Source organism: Odocoileus virginianus, chromosome 30 (genome assembly GCF_023699985.2).
Source record: "Odocoileus virginianus isolate 20LAN1187 ecotype Illinois chromosome 30, Ovbor_1.2, whole genome shotgun sequence".
Lineage (NCBI taxonomy): Eukaryota > Metazoa > Chordata > Mammalia > Artiodactyla > Cervidae > Odocoileus > Odocoileus virginianus.
The window spans coordinates 19929447-19953685 of NC_069703.1; the positions used below are offsets into that span (position 1 = coordinate 19929447).

At 45.3% G+C, this 24239-nt stretch overlaps 1 protein-coding gene across 1 annotated transcript in view; it reads right to left on the reverse strand.

Annotated features, from left to right (window-relative positions):
• MREG (melanoregulin) overlaps nucleotides 1-24239 on the reverse strand; it is a 68788-nt gene that overhangs the window by 39229 nt on the left and 5320 nt on the right. Inside the window, exon 2 of the mRNA XM_070458619.1 lies at nucleotides 9761-9920. Within this exon, the coding sequence (XP_070314720.1) occupies nucleotides 9761-9920 (160 nt within the window). The remainder of the gene's footprint in view (nucleotides 1-9760; nucleotides 9921-24239) is intronic.

Here is a 24239-nt window from a genome sequence, read left to right on the forward strand (position 1 = left end):
CACTGCACACCACAGGTTTGCTGTTTTGTTCGTCTCTCAGTCGTGTCCAACTCTTTGGGACCCCACAGACTGTAGCCCACGAGGCTCCTCTCTGCATGGGATTCTCCAGGCAAGAATACTGGAGTGGGTTGCCATTCCCTTCTCCAGGAGATCTTCCTGACCTAGGGATCAAACCCAGGTCCGACACACCGCAGGCAAATTCTTCCCTGTCTGGGCCACCAGGGAGGCGATACTAAACAAACACCAACGTCATCCACTCTGTGATTCAGGTGGTGCCGGGTGAGGAGCAGTTGACAAATACACAGCCCCGGGCAGCTGCTTTGGCCGGAAGTCAACGCCCACTTGGCTTCCCTGGTGGCTCAGATGGTAAAGCATCTGTCTGCAATGCAGGAGACCCGGGTTCGATCCCTGGGTTGGGAAGATGCCCTGGAGAAGGAAATGGCAGCCCACTCCAGTACTCTTGCCTGGAAAATCCCATAGATGGAGGAGCCTGGTAGGCTACAGTCCATGGGGTCGCAGAGTCAGACACGACTGAGCGACTTCTTCACTTCACTTCAACACCCATTTGTTAACACCCATTCACTTTATCTTTGACCAAAAAGATCCCACTGAAGCTCTTTCTAAGCTCAAGAGAGAGATGGGGACAAGTGTTTCCGTTCATACAGACTTCCAGGTCACACACACAGGCTGAACTATGATCCCAATTGCCCCACTCTCAATGCCTTGGACAGATGGCCAAACGTCTCTGATCTTATGTGTCAAAACCCCTTCTTCATAGGGTTACTGGGAGGCTTGAGTTTTTGTCTGGAGCACACACATTAAGAAGGGCACTTCTGCTCAGCACCCAGCATGATCCTGCATAAATATTACCTAGAACACAGAGGGTAAGACGACTTAATTCTCAGATCCTAATGAGTGTTTTTATTCTCTCCCCCTCTAACCCAAACAGTCACTAGCAAAGTCAAATAAAGAATGCTTGCATGCCTGGATGGGAGGGGAGTTTAGGGATGAATGGATACATGCATATGTATGGCTGAGTCCCTTCAATGTTCACCTGAAACTACCACAACATTGCTCATTAATCGGCTATACCCTAATACAAAATAAAAAGCTAAAAAAAAAAAAAAGAATGCTTACATTCAACAATCTGGATCATCTGCATCCTAAACAAAGAGGCCTTTTGAGAAGCCTAGAATTATCTAGAGAATTGCTTCCATTTTCCACTGTTATTTTGCTCCTTGACGCTTGGCTTAAAACTTACAGTCCTATCGCCAACTGTAGCCAGTGTTCACCCACTTGTAGAGAAGTCAGAGGGCCTGACCAGAGCAAGCCCCACACAGCAAGTGAAGACTTAGAGGGAGTCATGCAGAGCCCAGCCAGAACATCCCGCCCGCAAGCGCTTCCAAGTGATGTGGCTGGTACCCCATCAACTCAACCCTCTCTCCACCTCCTCACATCCTCCGACCAGACATTCCAGTTAACTCTGTTTTGTCCTTTCTTTTAGTACCAGGGATATGACAGGCTGAGCGTATAATCCAGACACTGCAAACAAACCCCTGGGAACATCTGTCGCTCTTTTAAACATTTTATAGGAACTGTTTACAATGCCTGGCAACACTCTGCCAGCAGGGAGTCCTGACGCACAGGAAGAACAAACAAATTGCAAACAGGAACATTTTATGTTTTTGCCTGTAAAGTTTTGAAAAATAATAACATACAGCCATTCCCTGGGGCTCAGCAGAGGGAGATATTCAAGTTTTCACAGGATCCCTTGAGCCACATAGCATCTGGTGTTCACATGGCTCCAGCCAGTGCATAAACACTACTTCACTCAGTGATAGAAGCTCATCATCAGAATGAGGTGCATTTCCGAGCATGTAATTATTTAATAGCTTTAAAAACATGCCTAGCATTTCTATTACCGATGCTACCAAATAAACATTACCTATTTTGAACCAAAATAGTCCTTAATAGTGTTTATAAGAACAATTTGATTTTCAGCACTCACATTCTTAATCAAAAATCTAAGTAATTTTGAAGACAGTAAAAATCTTAAAGCCATGCACAGACTCCTAAAAGATCTATTACTGAACCATCGGAAGAGGCACCAAATAACAAGACAAGAGAACACTAAACAACGAAGGGCTGAGAAGAAACAAGATGAAGAATCTTGGAGCTAATAAAACCAAAACACTTGGTTGGAGTCTTAACCAGCTGTACTAAGCATACAGATCCATAATGTGGAAAAGGTGGATTTCGACAGAGACCACTTTCTGAACTTCGGTCACAATCCCCAAACCAAACACAGTTCTTATCCCACTGATGTGAGACTGCCTTTCACATCACTGGTTTCAAAAAGTCACAGAAATAGACTTTGGATAGATTCCACCCATGCATTTTGAAATCTTCATGGAATCACAGACAATATCTAGTCCTCTCTTACAACTTCAATCATGGTGCTCATTTACATTTTACATTTCTAGAGTCACAAAGTCCAGATTCAGATCCTGGCTCCATATTTCAATGATGCAGCCTTGAACAAGTTGACTCAAAAAGAAATAATAATGGCATACACCTCACAGCTGTTGTGTAGAAGACTTAATGTATGTCAAGCAGCTGAACAGTGCTTGGTACAGTTTTCATAATTATCTCGGAGGGCAGGGTCAGTCAGTATGATTAGAATTATTTATACAAAACAAATAAATAAGGTACAGTGATATTTCATTAACCATTATTAGGTCCCCTAGAATACAGAGTGTTATATGAAGTATACAGTTAGGTTAATGAGAATGAACATTAGGACAATGATTTATTGACATAATTTTATAGTTGTTTACTATTTAAAAAAATTTTTTTGGTGGTTTGGAATGTGGGGTATTAGTTCCCCAACCAGGGACTGAACACACACCCCCTCCATTCAAAGCACACTGGACCGCCAGGGAAGTCCCTATTATTTCTTCAGTTCAGTTCAGTCGCTCAGTCGTGTCCGACTCTTTGCGACCCCATGAATCACAGCACGCCAGGCCTCCCTGTCCATCACCAACTCCCGGAGTTTACCCAAACTCATGTCCATCGAGTCAGTGATGCCATCCAGCCATCTCATCCTCTCTCGTCCCCTTCTCCTCCTGCCCCCAGTCCTTCCCAGCATTAGGGTCTTTTCCAATGAGTCAACACTTCACATGAGGTGGCCAAAGTATTGGACTTTCAGCTTCAGCATCAGTCCTTCCAATGAACACCCAGGACTGATCTCCTTTAGGATGGACTGGTTGGATCTCCTTGCAGTCCAAGAGACTCTCAAGAGTCTTCTCCAACACCACAGTACAAAAACATCAATTCTTCGGCACTCAGCTTTCTTCACAGTCCAACTCTCACATCCATACATGACCACTGGAAAAACCATAGCCTTGATGAGACGGACCTTTGTTGGCAAAGTAATGTCTCTGCTTTTAAATATGCTATGTAGGTTGGTCATAACTTACCTTCTGAGGAGTAAGCATCTTTTAATTTCATGACTGCAATCACCATATGCAGTGATTTTGGAGCCCAAAAAATAAAGTCTGACACTGTTTCCCCATCTATTTCCCATGAAGTGATGGGACCAGATGCCATGATCTTAGTTTTCTGAATTAGTTAAGCATAAAATATTTTCCAAAATTAAAGACAAGAGCAAATTTTTCCAGTACTTGGAGGTCTGTAAATGTGTCAGTTCTTCTGCTGTCTTCAAGCTTTTGAAGGCTTGTGTAAATGAAAGTGGATTGTGTAAGAATTAAATAATGTTACTATTTTATTTTCTGACACTGCAGGTAACTTTAAATTCAGGCCATGTTTCATTATTTGCCCTCCTATATATCGTCTCTTCTGATTTTTTTCCAGTTTGGGACAACACTGCAAATTTAGCCTTAACTATACTCATAGCCCTTCTACCAGCTCCAGATTCAATGAGAGAATGTAGGTGATACACACACTGTTTTGAAATTACTCTTCAATTTCCAGAGAATTCCAAGTACAGACGTTCCTAGCTTTTTCACGCTATTGCTGCTCAAGGAAAAACATAATGTTCAATTTTCCTTAATGCCTTGCTTGAGTTTCTAAATCATCCTCATGCAAAAATATCTAGGGTTCCTTATTCCTTAGCAGGTGGAATTTGTTTTTCTCTCAAGAAACTAAAATCCTCTATTTTATTAAAATTTGTGCCAATTTTATCCTGCATGAAAAAGAAAATAAACAATAGATACACCCACCACCAGCTTTTTACTTCTACCTTCTAAATTCACAGTTAGTTCATTTTTCAATCCTATTGAACAAAATAACAATAATATTGAGTAGTAGTAGTCTGTATTCTTGCCTGGAGAATCCCGTGGACAGAGGAGCCTGGTGGGCTGCTGTTCATGGGATTGCACAGAGTCAGACACGACTGAAGCAACTTAGCATGCATGCATGCATTGGAGAAGGAAATGGCAACCCACTCCAGTGTTCTTGCCTGGAGACTCCCGGGGACGGGGAACCTGGTGGGCTGCCGTCTGTGGGGTCGCACAGAGTCGGGCACGACTGAAGTGGCTCAGCAGCAGCAGCAGTCTGTATCGTAAACATTAGGTATATAGCCCATTTGTTTAGCTGACACATGTTTAATGTGAGCTATCATTTAATAATCTGAACATTTTATATGTAAATTTAGGGTTTTAGTTTCTCTTAAAAAGCCAGAGTTCTGGCACTTCCAGATCCACAGTTCTCAGCATGGCAAATAGCTATCTGGAGATCAGCAGCTGCTTCTCTTAAACACTGTGCGAATTTCCAGTGTTAGCTCTGCACCCTAAAGTGTTTTTCCTTGGTTCTTCCAGAAAGGAAGCACTAAGACAATTCCTACATTTTAAATACACATGTACTCTTTGATCCAGTAATTCTACACCTGAAAAAACAACAAAAGATCATACAAGTATATACGGATACCCACTGAGGCATTGCTTCTGCTCCTAACAACAAAAAACCTGAATCAACCTAAATAACAATAGGGACTGTCTGAATAAATGATGGGAAATCCAAGCAAGAGAACAGAGAGCCCCTCAAAACAATAAGGGAAATCTACTCATCTCACATGCCAGTAATGTTCAAAATTCTCCAAGCCAGGCTTCAGCAATATGTGAAGTGTGAACCTCCAGATGTTCGAGCTGGTTTTAGAAAAGGCAGAGGAACCAGAGATCAAATTGCCAACATCTGCTGGATCATCAAAAAAGCAAGAGAGTTCCAGAAAAACATCTATTTCTGCTTTATTGAATATGCCAAAGCCTTTGACTGTGTGGATCACAATAAACCGTGGAAAATTCTTAAAGAGATAGGAATACCAGACCATCTGACCTGTCTCTTGAGAAACCTGTATGCAGGTCAGGAAGCAACAGTTAGAATTGGACATGGAACAACAGACTGGTTCCAAATAGGAAAAGGAGTATGTCAAGGCTGTATATTGTCACCCTGCTTATTAACTTATATGCAGAGTACATCATGAGAAACGCTGGGCTGGAAGAAGCATAAGTTGGAATCAAGATTGCTGGGAGAAATATCAATGACCTCAGATATGCAGATGACACCACCCTTATGGCAGAAAGTGAAGAGGAACTAAAGAGCCTCTTGATGAAAGTGAAGGAGGAGAGTGAAAAAGTTGGCTTAAAGCTCAACATTCAGAAAACTAAGATCATGGCATCTGGTCCCATCACTTCATGGGAAATAGATGGGGAAACAGTGGAAACAGTGTCAGACTTTATTTTTGGGGGCTCCAAAATCACTGCAGATGGTGACTGCAGCCATGAAATTAAAAGACGCTTACTCCTTGGAAGGAAAGTTATGACCAACCTACATAGCATATTTAAAAGCAGAGACACTACTTTGCCAACAAAGGTCCGTCTCGTCAAGGCTATGATTTTTCCAGTAGGCACGTATGGATGTGAGAGTTGGACTGTGAAGAAAGCTGAGTGCCGGAGAATTGATGTTTTTGTACTGTGGTATTGGAGAAGACTCTTGAGAGTCTCTTGGACTGCAAGGAGATCCAACCAGTCCATCCTAAAGGAGGTCAGTCCTGGGTGTTCATTGGAAGGACTGATGCTGAAGCTGAAAGCCCAATACTTCGGCCACCTCATGTGAAAAGTTGACTCATTGGAAAAGACCCTAAAGCTGGGAAGGACTGGGGGCAGGAGCAGAAGGGGACGAGAGAGGATGAGATGGCTGGATGGCATCACTGACTCGATAGACATGAGTTTGATTAAACTCCGGGAGTTGGTGATGGACAGGGAGGCCTGGCGATGCTGCGATTCATGGGGTCGCACAGAGTCGGACACGACTGAGTGACTGGACTGAACTGAACACATGGTGAAATGGAAATATGTCCAAAATATATTATTAAATGGAAAAAAAAACCAAGTACAGAATGATATGTAACATATGATCCAATCTGTGGGGAGAATGATACTAGGAAAGATTGAGGGTAAGAGGAGAAGGGGGCGACAGAGGATGAGATGGTTGGATGGCATCACTGACTCAATGGATGTGAGTTTAAGCAAACTCAGGGAGACAGTGAAGGACAGGGAAGCCTGGCATGCTGCAGTTCACAGGGTTGGAAAGAGTCAGACAGGACTTAACTGAACAACCATCCTTTTATATGTGTATCATACTTTTGGTAGAAAATAAACTTTTTTTAACCACGTGTATATATACTCTTGCCTGGAGAATTCCATGGACAGAGGAACCTGGTGGGCTACAGTCCATGGGTCACAAAGAGTTGGACATGACAGAGTAACTAACACTTTCACTTTCTTTTTCATATATTACGTATGTATGTATATATAGACACTGCTGCTTAGTCACTTCAGTTGTGTCCGACTCCATGCGACCCTATGGACTGCAGCCTTCCCGGCTCCTCTGTCCGTGGGATTCTCTAGATGACAATACTAGAATGGGTTGCCATGTCCCCTCCAGGGGATCTTCCCTACCCAGGGATCGAACACAGGTCTCCTGCATTGCAGGCAGATTCTTCACCACTGAGCCACCTGGGAAGCCCATATACCTTAAAATACATACTTTATAAACACCTTTATATGTATAGGTCTTCCCTTGTGGCTCAGCTGATAAAGAGTCCACCTGCAATGCAGGAGACCTGGGTTCAATCCCTTGATTGCAAAGATCCCCTGGAGAAGGGAAAGGTTACCCACTCCAGTGTTCTGGCTTGGAGGATTCCACGGACTCTACAGTCCATGGGGGGGCAAAGAGTCGGCCACGACTGAGCAACTTTCACTTTATGTGTATATATGTATGTATACACATAGATATAGTGTGTTAGTCACTTCAGTCATGTTTGACTCTTTGCAATACCATGAGCTATAGCCTGCCAGGCTCCTCTGTCCATGGAATTCTCCAGGCAAGAATACTGGAGTGTATAGCTATTCCCTTCTCCAGGGAATTTTCCTGATGAAGGGATTGAACCTTCATGTCTCCAGGACTGCCGGCAGACACTTTACCATCTGAGCCACCAGGGAATATATATATATATATATATATATATATATATATATATATTTTACACCTAAAAAGAAGGAAGCACTATGAACAGACATTTCACACCATTTCATCATCATCATCACATCGTCACATCTTCATGTTGCTGACCTGATGGCCTGTCCTGGTTGCAGGGTTTCTTTCTCTAGAGTTAAACTTGACTTTACTTCTTAGGCAAGGAGAAGAAACAGCATTCTGGAAGGCCCTTCACACAGGCCCAAGAGCAGCACGAATGACACAATAGCCTCTTTGGAAGCTGTGCTTATTCAGGGCGACTTGCAGCTCACATTGCCTCCTCCACTGATTCTTCAATAGCAAAGGCAAACAGGGCAGAGAACTTGGAGCTCCTCCGAGAGAGCTGCCAGGCCCCGTGCAAACACCCTTCAAGCCCCTTACCGAGTTGGCATGAGACCCTGTGCGGAGAGAGAGGAGTACTACACGTTTCATTTCCCTATTACAGTCACAGCTTTGAGCAGAGTGGGGAAAGAAAAGGAAAATAAAGAACAGGTTCCATTCTCACCAGCAGAAACCCTAACCGGTCAGCTCAATACAGCAGGGTAAGGACTATCTCTTCCCATCTAAGGACAAACTAGGTCATGCACGCATTCCCGTCCATATGCTCAGGAGGGGCAGCCAGGACGGCTGTTCCTGGCCTAAGCAGCCTGTATGACGTCTTTCGAACGTTTCCAGTGGAGGAGGGGATTGCAGTGGGGATAAGGGAAGCCGGGTAGCAGGTGCAGGGCCACTAGTAGATGGTGGTGGTGGTGGTTTAGTGGCTAAGTCAAGCCCAACTCTTTTGTGACCCCCTGGTCTGCAGCCCACCAGTTCCTCTGTCTATGGGATTTTCCAGGCAAAAATACCAGAGTGGGTTGCCATTTCCTTCCCCGAGTCTTTGAGTTAAGCTCTGTGACCAATATTTTGTAGAAGTGGTCCTCAGCAGGACCCCACAGCCAAGAAACGATGCTCATCAAAGCCACTGGGGGAACTCTTCAGCTACCCTTCCCCCAGGTCTTAAGAACCAGAGGCAATTGTGATTCCTTACTTCTAAGTCTACCTCTATCCCCCTAAGGTCCCCCAGATCACACTAGAATAAAAAGACTGGGACATGTGGCTCTTCTAAACGTTATTGGGACTTCCCTGGCGGTCCAGTGGCTAGAACTCCTCACTTCCACGGCAGGGGGTGGGGGGACTGATCTCTGCGCTGGGGAGCTGAGATCCCACAAGCCACGTAACCAAAAAAAAAAAGTTCTCATATCCTGCTACAGCATGTTTTGGAGAAAAAACAATTAATAATCAAAAAATATAAAGAAACCTACATAAGAAACAGACCTCCCTTGCCCTAAGTACCCCATACACACACAGTCTGGTACTTTACTTCAAAGCAAGAGCCTGGCATTTTAAATGTCCCTATTCTTCTCAATTACTATAATATACAAAGGAACACATAAAGTCATATCTAATATAGGTATCTACTCAGAACTAACAGTTGAACACAGAGGTTAGAAAACTTAGGCTGTATTATATGGAAAAAGACACCCATAATATAACATTATACTGAATTGTTATAGTATATAATACTACTTTTGAAAAAAAAAGAGAAAATAAAATATGATCCCTTTTGCTGTATTCTCTTAATTTATGAGGTCATCTCCTTTTCAATAGTCTAGTGTTCCTGTATCAATAACTTTGATTAAAAGTCCATTAAGAGTGATTTCAAGCCTTATCACACAAATCATCTCAAATACGCCAGATACAGTATTTGATCAATAAGCACAATTCAAGAAGATAAAACAGGAAAAAAAAAAAGAAAACAATTCAGGCTCCATTAATTCAAAACTGGGGATGATGCAAAGTACCCTCCAATCTTCAGTCTGAATGTTGAACTGCGGCTTGCCAAACAACTGGAAAGATTAGACCCGACTGGTTATGCTATTTAAGACAATAAAGTATCTTCATGATCTGAACAGCACTGCCTTGCTGTTGCCATACAGTTGTAATTTATATCATTAAAGCAGCAAGTAGAAATCAGGCTTATCTGTGTATTAAACAGGTATACCAAGACCAGCTATAATCCGTGACTAGATGCTGCTAAAAGACCTGCCCTTCGTGTCACACATATCATGCTTCATTCTTTTCTCGATTTCAAGCTGTTCTTCTCTGTCATGGTCTCTTTTGCTATGCATTACCATCGGCACATGGCAAGATCTCAAAAGCTGCTTACCTCTGAATCTTTGGCCTGCTGATTACGAACGACAATCAGGTTGTACAGGATCCTGTCGTCGTCTGCCTCTGTGTGGGACACGTCGTGAGGCATACTCCACAAATTCTTTTCATCATCCCTCGCCAACGTGGCTCCAAACGAAGAATATGGATTTCTACCACTATGGGATTAAAAAAAGGGGCTATAAGGGCTTTGTAATACATATCACATATGACACATGCATCAGGCTTCCCTGGTGGCTCAGTGGTAAAGAATCCACCTGTCAAGGCAGGAGACATGAGTCTGATCTCTGGTCCGGGAGGATACACATGTCGCAAAGCAAGTAAACCCAAGAGCCGCAACTACGGAGCCTGGGCTCTAGAGCCTGCACATTCAGCAAGAGGAGCCACGCGCCACGAGAGTATCCCTGACTTCCACAACTAGAGAAAAGCTGTGTGGCAACAAAGACCCAGAATAACTAACTAAACATATACATACACCACGTGTAAGTAACATATAAATCAAAATGTGTTACATATTACATAATGTAGTGATAGCTTACGGTGAACAGTGCCACCAGATTCCTGGTATCCAAAGGAGAAGATTTAACTCTGGGACCAAAGACAGGTCTCAGTCACTCAGAGCTTTGTGCACAGAATTTTATTTAAAGGGACAGGACAAAGAAAGCTTCTGACACAGACATCAGAAAGGGGTGGAAAGAGTACCCGCCTCACTAGTTCAGCGGGGCCTTATATACTTTTCTGCTAGCTGCTGAGAACAGAAAAAAAATACCTCAAGGCTGTGAGGATTTTGCCCAGACCATTTCCCATAACATACATCCTAGGATGACATCAGCATGAGATTAGCCAGAAGAAACAGGTTAACCCAGAGCTCAAGGCTGCGGAAGTTTTTACCCAGACTTTCTCCCATAACATACATCCAAAGCTCAAAAAAAGGCAGGTCCTTGAACAAGAGATACTGCTGCCTATAAGGCCTACTTGTCTAGGGCAAAAGAATGTGAAAAAGAAAGAATGTTTACCTCTTCCTTAAAGGGGTCTTAGGCTTGGACTTCTTATCAACCTGCCTGTTAACTCTCCCTAATGCTTGCTCCTTGGAAGAAAAGCTATAACCAACCTAGAGAGCATATTAAAAAGCAGAGACATTACTTTGCCAACAAAGGTCTGTCTAGTCAAAGTTATGGTTTTTCCAGTAGTCATGTATGGACGTGAGAGTTGGACCATAAAGAAAGTTGAGCGCCAAAGAATTGATGCTTTTGAACTGTGGTGCTGGAGAAGACTCTTGAGAGTCCCTTGGACTACAAGTTCAAACCAGTCAATCCTAAAGGAAATCAGTCCTGAATATTCATTGGAAGGACTGACACTGAAGCTGAAACTTCAATATTTTGGTCACCTGATGTGGAGAACTGACTAACTGGAGAAGATCCTGATGCTGGGAAAAATTGAAGGCAGGAGGAGAAGGGGACGAGAGAGGATGAGGTGGTTGGATGGCATCACCGGCTCGATGGACATGAGTTTAAGCAAGCTCCGGGAGTTGGTGATGGACAGGGAAGCCTGGCGTGCTGCAGTCCATGGGACGGCAAAGAGTCGGACACGACTGAGTGACTGAACTGAATGAACCGAAGTTAACTCTCTCAGTAACATATAATAGTTGTGTGGGAGGCTTCACCCGTTGTGGAGCAAGGGCTCTAGAGCACAGTGGCGCTAGTGGTAAAGAACTCGCTTGTCAATGCAGGAGACTAAGAGATGGGGGTTCGATCCCTGGGTCAGGAAGACCCCCTGGAGGAGGGAATGGCAACCCACTCTAGTATTCTTGCCTGGAAAATCCCATGGACAGAGGAGCCTGGTGGGTTGCAGTCCACAGGGTCGCAAAGAGTCAGTGACTTAGCATGCATGCACAACATATAAATATGTATTCCAAGGAAAAGATCCTGCCCTATTTTTAATAGTGAAGCATAACACAACAGAACAATTAAAAAATCACTTTTAAAACACGTGTTGAGATTTCTAGCAAAAGAATGTGAAATAGAAACAGAGGACAGCTAAAATAGGATACCTGGCAGAGGTAATATTACCATGTTAAACATGAAATTTATCATGAGTACCCTGGCAGCTAAGACAAAAAAAAAAAAAAAAAGGGTTTCCAATGAGGAATAGAATTCTCATGTGATTAAAAGAAGCAATTAATATGAAGAGATGAAATTTTTACTGGTTCTGAATTCAAGGAAATAGAGTGAATTCAAAGTACAATGGTATGTATTAATATTATTGATCAAATTCCTTACAACAAGAAAATTAAGTAATAAACATGGACATCTGAATACTTTCAATAAGCAGTACTGGATGTTGAGTAAGGATTTCATGAGCCATAAAGGTAAAGGATTTACCCTTTATGAGGCAGTATCTATGTTTACAAGGAGCTGAGTGGCAGAGTGTCATACCTAGGACATGCTTATGCAAAGACCTGGTTAACTTCTGTGGGACTGGTCAGGTCGGGTCATGCTGGGGTCATCTCCTTCATCTGACATTAATAATATGTACAAGTCCCTGACTCTACATTACTCACAGGGCTTATAAAATTGTGAGCAACACAGACGTGGTCCCTATCCTTGGACCTTGGAGTCTAAGGAGCAACAGAGTAATGAATGATCACATGACAATATAATTAAAAACAGTGATAAGTGCTATAAAGGGGGGACTCAGGGAGCTGTGAGAGGTAGTGGGGGTAGGCATCAGGTAGGCGTTGTGAAAAAGGGGTTTAAATGAGCTTTAAGCTGAAAGACAAGAAACAGAGTTCCAAACAAAGGAAATGGCATGTTCAAAGGCCCTGGGGTGGACTGAAGCGGGGCAAAGGTAGGAAAAGAAGGGGGATGTTGGCTAGTGAGTGAAAGAGAAGCTGAGATGGCAGTGGGGGCCAGATAATCTTGGCTCCGCAGGCCATGTTTTCTAACATTCTTTAGAAATGTGGTCTTTATTCCTAGGAGCTAGGTAAGGTGCAGAATGGCTTAAAGCAGGACTGTAATGTGACATGAACAATATTACACCTTTAAAGATTTTTCTGGCTAACTTCTACAAAAAAACTAAGAACGTGGCATCTGATCCCATCACTCCGTGGCAAATACAGGAGAAAAGGTGGAAACAGTGACCGATTTTCTTTTCTTGGGCTCCAAAATCACTGCAGATGGTAACTGCAGCCATGAAATTAAAAGACGCTTGCTCCTTGGAAGAAAAGCTATGACGAACCTAGACAATATGTTAAAAAACAGAGATATTACTTTGCCAACGCAAGTCAGTACAGTCAAAGCTATGTATGGTCTTTCCAGTAGTCGTGTATGGATGTGAGAGTTGGACCATAAAAAAGGCTGAGCGCTGAAGAATTGATGTTTTTGAACTGTGGTGTTGGAGAAGACTCTTGAGAGTCCCTTGGACTGCAAGGAGATCAAACCAGTCAATCCTAAAGGAAACCAATCCTGAATATTCGCTGGAAGGACTGATGCTGACGCTGAAGCTCCAGTACTTTGACCACCTGATGTGGAGAGCTGACTCACTGGAAAAGACCCTGATGCTGGGAAAGACTAAAGGCAAAAGGAAAAGGGGGTGGCAGAGGATGAGATGGTTAGGTAGCATCACCAACTCAATGGACAGGAATTTGAGCAAACTCTGGAAGACAGTGGAGGACAGAGGAGCCTGGCATGCTGCAGTCCATGGGGTCGAAAAGAGTCAGACACAACTCAGAGACTGAACAATGACAACAACAAAGAATACTCAAATTCACAGAGTCAGATAGTACACTGGGGACTTTCCTGGTGGTCCACTGACGAAGAATTCCGGCTCTCAATTCAGGGGACCCAGGTTCTATCCCTGGTCAGGGAACTAGATCTCAGATGCTGCAACTTAGACCCAGCCCAGCCAAATAATAATTTTTTTTTTTTAAATAAAAGAAAGTCAATGGTAGATGAGAAGGGCCAGGAGCGGGAGGGAGGTAGGGAGGGGGAAGGGGGTCTTAGTGTTTAATAGGGACAGAGTTTCAGTTTAGGAAAGTGAAAAATCCGGGAGATGGACGATGGTGACAAGTGTACAATGTGAATGTACTTACAGCCACTGAACTGCAGACTTAGATATAGTTCACATGAAAGTGAAAGTCACTTCGTCGGGTCCATCTCACTGTGGCCCCATTGACTATACAGCCCATGGTATTCTCCAGGCAAGAATACTGGAGTGGGTAGCCTGTCTCTTCTCCAGGGGATCTTTCCAACCCAGGGATCAAACCGAGGTTTCCCGCATTGCAGGCAGATTCTTTACCAGCTGAGCCACAAGGGAAGCCCAAGAAGACTAGCGTGGATAGCCTTCCCTTCTCCAGCGGATCTTCCTGACCCAGGAATCGAACCGGGGTCTCCTGCATTGCAGGCGGATTCTTTAACTGAGCTATCAAGGTAGACCACGGTTAATATAGCGTGCTTTATATTATGTGACTTTTACCACAATTAAAAAAAAAAATCTTTCTGGCTACAGTGTGGAGAATGCTTCAGAGGGGTGAAGAGTGGATGTGAGGGATTCATTAAGATGGAACTGAAGCAACTCTGGTGAGACAGGGTAGGTATTACCCTGCATTAGCCAGGAGCAGGAGGCGGTAGAAGCTCCTGGCTTTTCACCTGGACGGTGAGCGATGCCCTCGTCTGAGGCAGAGCTACAATGCCCCATGGCAGCAGGATGGCCAACACATCTGCAGGTGTGACGGGAGGGACTGGCAAAGGAGGACAGACTGTGGGTACCTGATAAGCAGACAGCCTCTGGGAAGGAAGGATAAGAGTAACTGACAACTGGGCCGAAGGTAATGTTAAGATTTAAACCAACATGAAATATTCAGAAGCTGGCACTAAGGAGATGCTGCAACAGGAAGCAAAACTTGGGTCTCCAAACTGGTGTTCAACGCAGGAATCCTCCCAGCTACGGATGGACTCTAGCACTTGAGTGATGAGGTCCGGGTCAGGCTTGGGAGAGCCAACCATGGCCCACTCATGAAAACTGGGACAGAGAGGGGACAGGAGCTGGCAGTCAAGGTCTACAGGAGGCCAGCTACCTGAATGGATGCTGAAAAGTGCTCCTGAAGTCTCTCCAGTTCAGAAGTGCAGGGGCAGAGACTGGACAGAGGGATCAGAACTACGGAGAAGGAGCGACTTTCAGGGAATCAGACGCAGCTCAGCCACGAGGTTGTCAGAAATGCCCTGTTTTCCCTTAGCTGCCTGACCCCGCAAAAGCTGAACAGAGAGACCCACCACCTGCTCCTTTGCAGAATGACGAGCCAACAAACGGGGAGGCAAATGATGCCTTGGTGTCCATACGAGCTTTACCAAGCACGTCCATCTCATTCATTCATGCATGCATTCATTTATTCAACTGTATACTGCCACTGGGCTGGGTGCTCTAGGAACTCACAAATAAACAGGGCATTTTCCCTGTTGCTGGCGTGACTATAATGCAAGGAGGCAAGTGAATTTCCTTTTTAAGTGCAAACAGAAAGTTGTAGGAACAGAGAAAGAGTGACACATTATGTATGATGAGAAGGAAGTTCAAGAAAGGTTGCATGGAGCAGAAAGTAACCCAGATCTGAGGACTATACAGTCTTTCTCCAGGAAGAGAAGCAAAGGGAATGGTGTTTTTGACACAGGGAACACCATCTGCAGCGTATGGAAATGGAAAGTGTCCACAGGGTGGGGGAATTCCCAAGTGTTCACACAGGGCTGACCACACAGGCTCCCAAGGAGGGAAACGGACAGACAGGAAGAAAAGGACATTTGAGGCCTGCTGGAGTTCAAGTTTTGTTCTGTGAATGGTGACAAGTTATCGAAGCGATTCTGAACCTTGTCAGGTCTAAGTTGCACAACAACTCTCCATAAAGAAGGAACAGGGCTTAGGAGGCTGTCACAATCAACGGTCACAAGAGGGTAGGTGTGGCTTTCCTTTTGAGTTCCTAGTGCTGGGGGCCTCGGGGGCCACTGTGGGGCAGGAGATGGGCAGGGCTGCTCAGCAGAGAGAGGAAGATGCCCACAAACCAACCACAGCCAGAACAGCTGGTTCAAATCTGTAATTCGTTAGAGCTACAGAGAAGATTCCTTTGGGGCATAGGAAAGAGTGTTCTACGGCTAAATAAGTCCATGTTTAATTCAAAATATTTGAAATACTGGTTGGGGCACGAGTGAAGGAGGGCACGGGCTTGAGAAATAGAGGTGGGAACAGCGAGCATGGGTTCCTGCAGCATCAGCGACTAAGTCACGGCTGCCCTACTGACCCAGCTGGGCAACACGGAGGTGGGAGGAGGGGAGTCAGCGCTGACCGCGTGCGGGTGATGCCTTTACAGAGGACAGGAGGAGCCACGGCTGACCTGCACACCTGCAGGGAGCACTCAGGATCTGGGCTTAGGACCAAGGACAGGACAGGAGACCTAGATGTGGGAGAAACACTCATGCATCTCCATCACCGCAGAAGCCAGGGGACCAGGGAAGCATCTGGGAACAAGGAGGAAGGAAAGGAGGGAGTGAAGAAGGACCTCGGGGGAATGGAAAAGGAGACTACAGAGAGCAGGAGAGCCCAGGGAGCGAGAACGCTGGACACAGAGGAACTCTGCAGAGCAGGCGACCCCGGCCAGCATCAGAGCGCGAAGAGCATGAACTCCAACGTCTTTATGCCCAAACAATTCTGCGGCCAGTGATAAACCACACAGCACTTTACTTTATCCCTCCACCCTCTATCCCTCCCTCAGTACAACCATCTGAGGTCTCATGGGGGCAGGTGACAGGGACGCTATCCCACTTGGCAGATGGGGACGAGACTCCATAGTTGTTTGACTTCTCCCGGGACAGGATGGTCCCCACCCTCCAGCACAAGGACCCCGATGGGGCATCTCTAAGCAGCCACGGTCACAGAGTTCATAGAGTGCATCCAAGTGCTGTGATGGGATGGGTCCTCAAACACAGCGGCTCAGATACTGACTCCAGGTGTGAAGTGATTTCCGACTTCCCTGGGAAGCAAATTCCCTGGGACTTCTCCTCAAGACATCCAAACCCCGGGGGCATAGTTTTCACCAGGACAGTACACACCCCTCTCAGATCCTGAAACCTGAGTTACGTTCCAGAAACTCAGTCTTTCATTTTTCCCCAAATCTGTTTCATTTGTTTGTCTCAACAAGTTGATAGGTTCCACTCCTTTAAAGTAGGGATGAGAAGTGAAAGCGTTAGTTGCTGGGTCGTGTCCGACTCTGCGACCTATGGATTGTAGCCCACCAGGCTCCCGTCCATGGGATTTCCCAGGCAAGAATACTGGAGCAGGTTGCCATTTCCTTCTCCAGGGGATCTTCCCAACCCAGGGATCAAACCTGGGTCTCCCACATTGCAGGCAGATTCTTCACCATCTGAGTCACTGGGATGTACCCAGTTCACAACCCACATCACCTGGTGGGGGCGGGCAGAGAGAAGCTGCTTTACAAGTACCTTTAAAAGTTACAGAGCTGTGACCCCAAAGTATTAAAGGAAATCTGACATAACTCATTAAAAGTCCCCTAATGCGGGAGGTTTAGACATTGGCCAATATCCACTTGAATGGGTGTATGCTCAATCACTCAGTTGTATCCGACTCTCTGTGACCCCATGGACTCTAGCTCACAGGGCTCCTCTGTCAGTGAAATTTTCCAGACAAGAATACTGGAGTGGGTTGCCATTCCCTTCTCCAGGGGATCTTCCTGATCCAGGGATCGAACCTGAGTCCCGTGTCTGCTCTGGCAGGCAGATTCTTTACCACTGTGCTTCCTGGGAAGGTGATAAAACAGCATCTGACCTTGAATAATCTAGCAGCTTTTGGCTTCATAAGCCACAATTTCTTGGCCTGTTTTGAGAAGATTATGACAGGTGCCTTCTTGGCCAGTCGCTCATTGTTGTTTAATAGCTAAGTCGTGTTCGTCTCTTTGCAACCCCATGGACTATAGCCTGCCAGGCTCCTCTGTCCATGGGATCTCCCAGACAAGAATACTGGAGCAGGCTGCCATTTCATTCTCCAGGGAATCTTCCCAACTCAGGGATCAAATCCAGGTCTCCTGTATCGGCAGGTGGATTCTTTACCACTGAGCCACCAGGGAAGCCCCCTGGCCAGTAGTCCTACCCTCTCACAGTCAATCAGTTAATCAATACCTCTCTGTCTTCTCTCTCTTCTCCCCACGCCACAAGCACACACACATACACATACACACACACACACACACACATGACTCCAGCCAATGTCTAACAGTACCACGCATCCTTAACCTCAAATCCTGAAGACAGCTCTGTAGGAAGGTCAACACTGGCCTGTTTGGATGTCTCCAGATAGGCAGCGCCTCGCCAGCACCCCCTAATTAGGAGCACTGCTCCCCTGACAACCCGTGAGTCTCAGACTCCGCCTAGTCACTGATCCTCTCCCCAGGCGATGATATAAAACAGGGGAGAGAATCAAGGGCTTCTGGCCCAGGGTGAGCAACGACTCTCATCCGAGTGATGCTCTCAAGCTCAGGATCTGAGCGACTGTCCTCCTCTGCAGAGCAGCCCCCTACTCCGCTTGGCTGCCTCCCTCACCTGGACCTCGCTCCCACCACCTTCTTCTTACCTATTCAAGTTATAAATCTCGTTTCTTTGAAGGCCTAGAGAGGTGGGGCTCACCGCTAAATAAATCATTAAGTTAACAATGTCACCAAAACACCAATCAAGGTAACAGTGAACAAGGGCCTGAACTCATAGAAAGGATCTTGATTCCCAAGATCCCTGCTCCCCATTCCTTTCGTCCTGCTCCACCACCCCGGCAAGGCAGCATCCACTGTTTTAAAACTTTGAACCCTTAGGGTGGAGAGTCCAGAGCAAAGAAAAACCTAGCGAACAACTAAAGCAGCAGCTTGGGAACGTCTGTGCACTCAAGCCTTTAAAGCACTGTGGGACCTTTGTGTAAACAAAACTCTGTGCAAAGGCCCTAGGGTCTGGGACACAGCCCAAGAAGACAGACGGCAGGGAGAACAGGGCACTGAAATGGAGCTTCATTTTCCCTCCCTCCTCTGTAAAATGATCTGTAAAGGTTCCGAGGAAAGTGAGAGGGGCTGATTCGCCCCTGGCTGCCATCTGCTGATGATAAATATTTTATGAACTTCAGGCATCTGAGAGGTGACTCTGAAGTTACACACGAAGCGAAGCAAAGGCTGCTTTTTCTCCCAGAAGGTAAGATGAGCAAAGTCTCAGCTTCCATCCCCAACCCCACCTACGGTGTGAGGCCAAACCTCTAGGGAATCTTTTCTTCCAATACCAACAGGGCTAAGGGAGACTCCAGGCGTAAATACACCAATGTTAATCCAGTGTTTGAACATGATTGAACCCCAAGTCTAAACATCGTCCCATGGATTCTGGCGCTTTTCTCAGTGTTTAAACACCTGGTCTCACGACATCCTTCAACAGCAGAGCTATCTACCTTATGAATATGTAAGAAGAAAACCTCCAGGTGCTTTTCTGGGCCCTGCTTGCTCCCTGGCATGCCCTCACCCTTCATGCCTTCCCATCCCAAGGCTGAAACAGAACCTCACGCCATCACGGGTTTCATTCACTGCTTTAAATGCTTTAAAGGCTTGAAGATGGTTCTGACAAGAAGTCTGTGAAGTAGGCAGGGGAAGCATGACTTTTCTGTCTCCCAGATGAGGAAACACTCGGGCTCGGGAAGATTAGACTCAGCCTTTGGTCTCCGCCTTGTTTACACTAACTCCTGGTCTCACGGCTTTAAATGCCATCTTCTTGAGGAAGAGTCTCAAACCTGTAACTGAATCCCCAGCTCAGACCACGCTCTCAAGTCCCAGACTCCTGCACGGCCTGCCTTCTTCCTTTCTCCATGAGCATGCCTGGACCACTGCTCAAGTTCAACATGGTGCAGCAAGCCCCTGACCTTTGCTCCAAACCTCCCCACCAACAGTCTCCCACCTAGAAGATGGGAAACCTGTCCTTCCTCAGGCCAAAACCCTTCAAGTCATCCTTGGTTGTCTCACCCCCAACATCTAATCCAACAGAAAATCTTATTGACCATACATTAAACAAATGCCCACCTCTACCACTACCACTCCCCAGGTCAAAGAACCTCTGTCTTACAAAAGGATTCCTGCAAATTTTTTTTTTCCACCGATCTACCTTTTTCCAGGTCTGGAAAAGCCCATGGAGAAGGGAATGGCTACCCACTCCAGTATTCTTGCCTGGGAAATCCCATGAACAGAGGAGCTACAGTCCATGGGCTCGCAAAGAGTTGGTGGGACATGACTGAGTAACTAACACTTTCTTTCACTTTCACCTTTTTCAACCACTGCCTCTACCAATTCTCTTCTTAACACAATTAAAGTGATCTTTTCAATACATCAATCAATTCCTGTCTCCCCTCCGTCACTACCCTCCAGCGGCTCCCATCCGACATAGAATACAAGCCTAGGTCACACTGTGGTCTATAATCCCTACATGCCATGCCAGCCACTCTGGTCTCTTTGCTGTTCCCTGAACCCACCAGTCACACTGCCATCTGCAAGCCCTTGCAGTGGCTGATTTTTCCACCTATAATAGTGCTCCCTCCCCACCCCCACCCCCATATCCACATGCCTCGCTCCCCCCCTCCTTCATATCGTATCACTGTTTAAATATCCCCTCTTCGACACGTGCACCCGAGTGTTCATCGCAGCACTGTTTATAATAGCCAGGACATGGAAGCAACCTAGATGCCCATCAGCAGACGAATGGATGAGGAAGCTGTGGTACATATACACCATGGAATATTACTCAGCCATTAAAAAGAATTCATTTGAATCAGTTCTAATGAGATGGGTGAAACTGGAGCCCATTATACAGAGCGAAGTAAGCCAGAAAGATAAAGACCATTATAGTATACTAACACATATATATGGAATTTAGAAAGATGGTAACGATAACCCTACATGCAAAAAAAGAAAAAGAGACTCAGATGTATAGAACAGACTTGTGGACTCTGTGAGAGAAGGCGAGGGTGGGATATTTCAAGAGAACAGCATCGAAACATGTATATCTAGGGTGAAACAGATCACCAGCCCAGGTTGGATGCATGAGACAAGTGCTCGGGCCTGGTGCACTGGGAAGACCCAGAGGGATGGGGTGGAGAGGGAGGTGGGAGGGGGGACCAGGATGGGGAATACATGTAAATCCATGGCTAATTCATTTTAAATGTATGACAAAAACCACTGCAATGTTGTAAAGTAATTAGCCTCCAACTAATAAAAATAAATGGGGGAAAAAAAAGAAAAAAAACAAGAAAAAATAAATAAATATCCCCTCTTCAATGAGGCTTATTCTAACCAATCTATTTAAAATTGCATGCATGCTCTCCTGCCCCGGCTCTGCCTCCATATTCATGCGGTCTACATCCCTGGATTGGGGAGGTGCAGAGGAGATGGTGGTTTCTGGAATCAACTCCTTGCAGATACCTAGGAATGACTGTATTTGTTTACCTTCTGATTTATTTATCAATACTATGTTTACTGTTTGTTGTGCTCCCCTAAAACCATAATGAAAGCCCCCTGAGGATAGGGTCTGTATCTGTTTTGCTCAGTGATATATGTGGAGTGCTTAGAACAGGACCTGACACATAATGGATGCTCAATTTGTTGGATGAATGGTGACTTCCCAACGTCACAGGGCTCTGAATGTCAGAAACGAGGCTGGAATCCCACCGAACTCACAGACAAGCTCTTAACATCTTTGATCTGTTTAAGTTCATGAAGATGGGGCTCAGAGTCTTCCAGAGGAAGCAGACAGTAAGCATACATATTCATGTCTGGTGGTGATCAGCCTCTGAAGGAATAAGGGTCAGAGTGAGGGTAAAAAGTACTGTTTGAAAGAGGGTGGTCAGGGAAGATCTTTCTGACAAAATAACTCTAAGGAGAGATCTGAATCGTGGGAGGGAGTTTCCTGGGTAAGTGAAGAAAGAACATGCAAGGCAGGGAGGGCGCTAAGAGTCTATCTGAGGACCCAGGAGGCCAATGTGGCTGAAGAATGAGCAATTTGCCCTTATGCACTGACTTTAAAATCTATACCGTGTGTAAGAGCCCCAAACTGGAAACCACCCAAACGTCCACCAAGAGAAGAACAGGTGAACCAAGGGGAATACACCAGAAAATCCACCAACAGAAGAATGGGTGAATCACTGGGGATACACCACAAAGCAGTGAGAACCACTGACGGCCTGCCCCAGCTTGGACAGAGCTCACAAAGTCGAGAACACACACAGTTTGATCCTACATACGTTAAGTTTAAAAGCAGGCAAAGCTAAAGTCCATTTTTAAGATGCATACATAGGTGGAAAAGCTATCAAGAAAAGTAAGGAAATGACTATCACAAAAGTCTAGATGTAATCAGGGGTGGGGGGGGTGTGGGGTTGCCCACAGCTCTCTCTCGCCTTGGGCGGTGGTTATAGGAGTATCCATCTTGTAGTTGTTCTTTTCTTAAAAAAATTTTTGTTTTTTTTTTTCTCATGTGGACCATTTTTAAAGTCATTATTGAATTTGTTTCAATATCGCTTCTTTTTTGTTTTTTGGCCACCAGGCATGTGGGATCTTAGCTCCCCAACTGGGGATCAAACCTGCACCCCCAGCATTGGAAGGCAAAGTCTTAACCACTGGACCACGAGGGAAGTCCCTGTAGCTGTGTTTGACACTGTACATGTGCTTGTATGTTTTCAGTCTTTGATATACAAACATAAGATTTTAAAAGCTAAGAAAAAAATAATGAGAGGCAATACAGTAAACTCTTAACTCCTTTCCAGGCAGTACAGGAGTTCTTTAGATAGATACAGTCTCACCAAAATTATTTTCTAAAAAAAACACCAAAGAATAGAGTGCAGGGCATATTACTGGTGCAAAACAAATTATGTACTGTTGTCGTTCAGTTGCTCAGTCATGTCAGACTCTTCATAACCCCATGGACTGCAGCACGCCAGGCCTCCCTGTCCATCACCAACTCCTACAGCTTGCTCAAACTCATGGCCATCCAATCTGTGATGCCATCCAACCATCTCATCCTCTGTTGTCCCCTTCTCCTCCTGCCCTCAATCTTTCCCAGCATCAGGGTCTTTTCCAATGAGTCAGCTCCTCGCATCAGGTGGCCCGAGTACTGGAGTTTCAGCTTCAGCATCAGTCCCTTCCAATGACTATTCAGGACTGATTTCCTTTAGGATGGACTGGTTTGATCTCCTTGCAGTCCAAGGGACTCTCAAGAGTCTTCTCTAACATCACAGTTAAAAAGCATCGATTCTTCCGTGCTCAGCTTTCTTTATAGTCCAACTCTTACTTCCATATGTGACTACTGGAAAAACCATAGCTTTGACTAGACAGATCTTTGTCAGCAAAGTAATGTCTCTGCTCTTTAATATGCTGTCTAGGTTAGTCCAAGGAGCAAATGTCTTTTAATTTCATGGCTGCAGTCACCATCTGCCATCAGCTGTAAGTATACATATAACCCCTCCCTCTTGGGCCTCCCTCCCACGCTCCCTCCATCCCACCCCCTAGGTCCTCACAGAGCAACCAGCTGAGCTCCCGGTGCTATACAACAGTTCCCACTAGCTATCTACTTTACACCCGATAGTGTTTACATGTCAACCCCAATCTCCCAAATCATGCCACCCTCCCTTCTCCCACCATGTCCACACATCTGCTCACTATGTCTACATCTCTATTCCTGCTCTGCAAATAGATTCATCTGTTCCATTGATCTAGATTCCACACATATGCCTTAATATACAGCTATCAAATTTGTGGCAACTTGTCGCAGCAGTCCTGGAACCTAATAACAGGTATCCCACTGTTTCTTTTAATTAGCAACATGAAATCTTGGGTCAAAACGTCATTCGCTATTTTACAGACAAATAAACAATGATCCAGCCATTCCAAAATGATCCATTTGCATCACTGTCCTGTCCTCAGCGCATATGGATTTTTGTTGTCACTGTGATCATTACTTACTCTACTTGAGAAAAATAGTGTGGAGAAGAATGACTGTCAGAACTTCACACCTTACATAGATGATGGACAAGATGAACATTACATGATTCATTCCTAAACCTGGGATGAAGGTGAGGAAATAGTGAGACTGAATGAAATCTTTGGCTTTTTTTGACAGAAGCCTGGTGTCAAGCCCACATCAGGCCATGGATCATTTCTCCAAGCCTAGACTTGTTCTAAGCTTCCTGGTGTTAGAAATGCTTACTCATATATTTGCTGGTGAAGCCGACCTTGGCAGCTGGATCATAGTCATGATTCACACATCATAGGCCTTCAGGCTCCTCCCCAGGACTACACACAACCTTGCTGCACCTGTATTCCATGTCAAACAGAATTTCAGCTGACATAAGCCCACAGAAAGAAGACAGTCTGCATCAAGCCTGGAACAGCTCTTCAAGGCTGCACCTTAAAGTCAGATGCC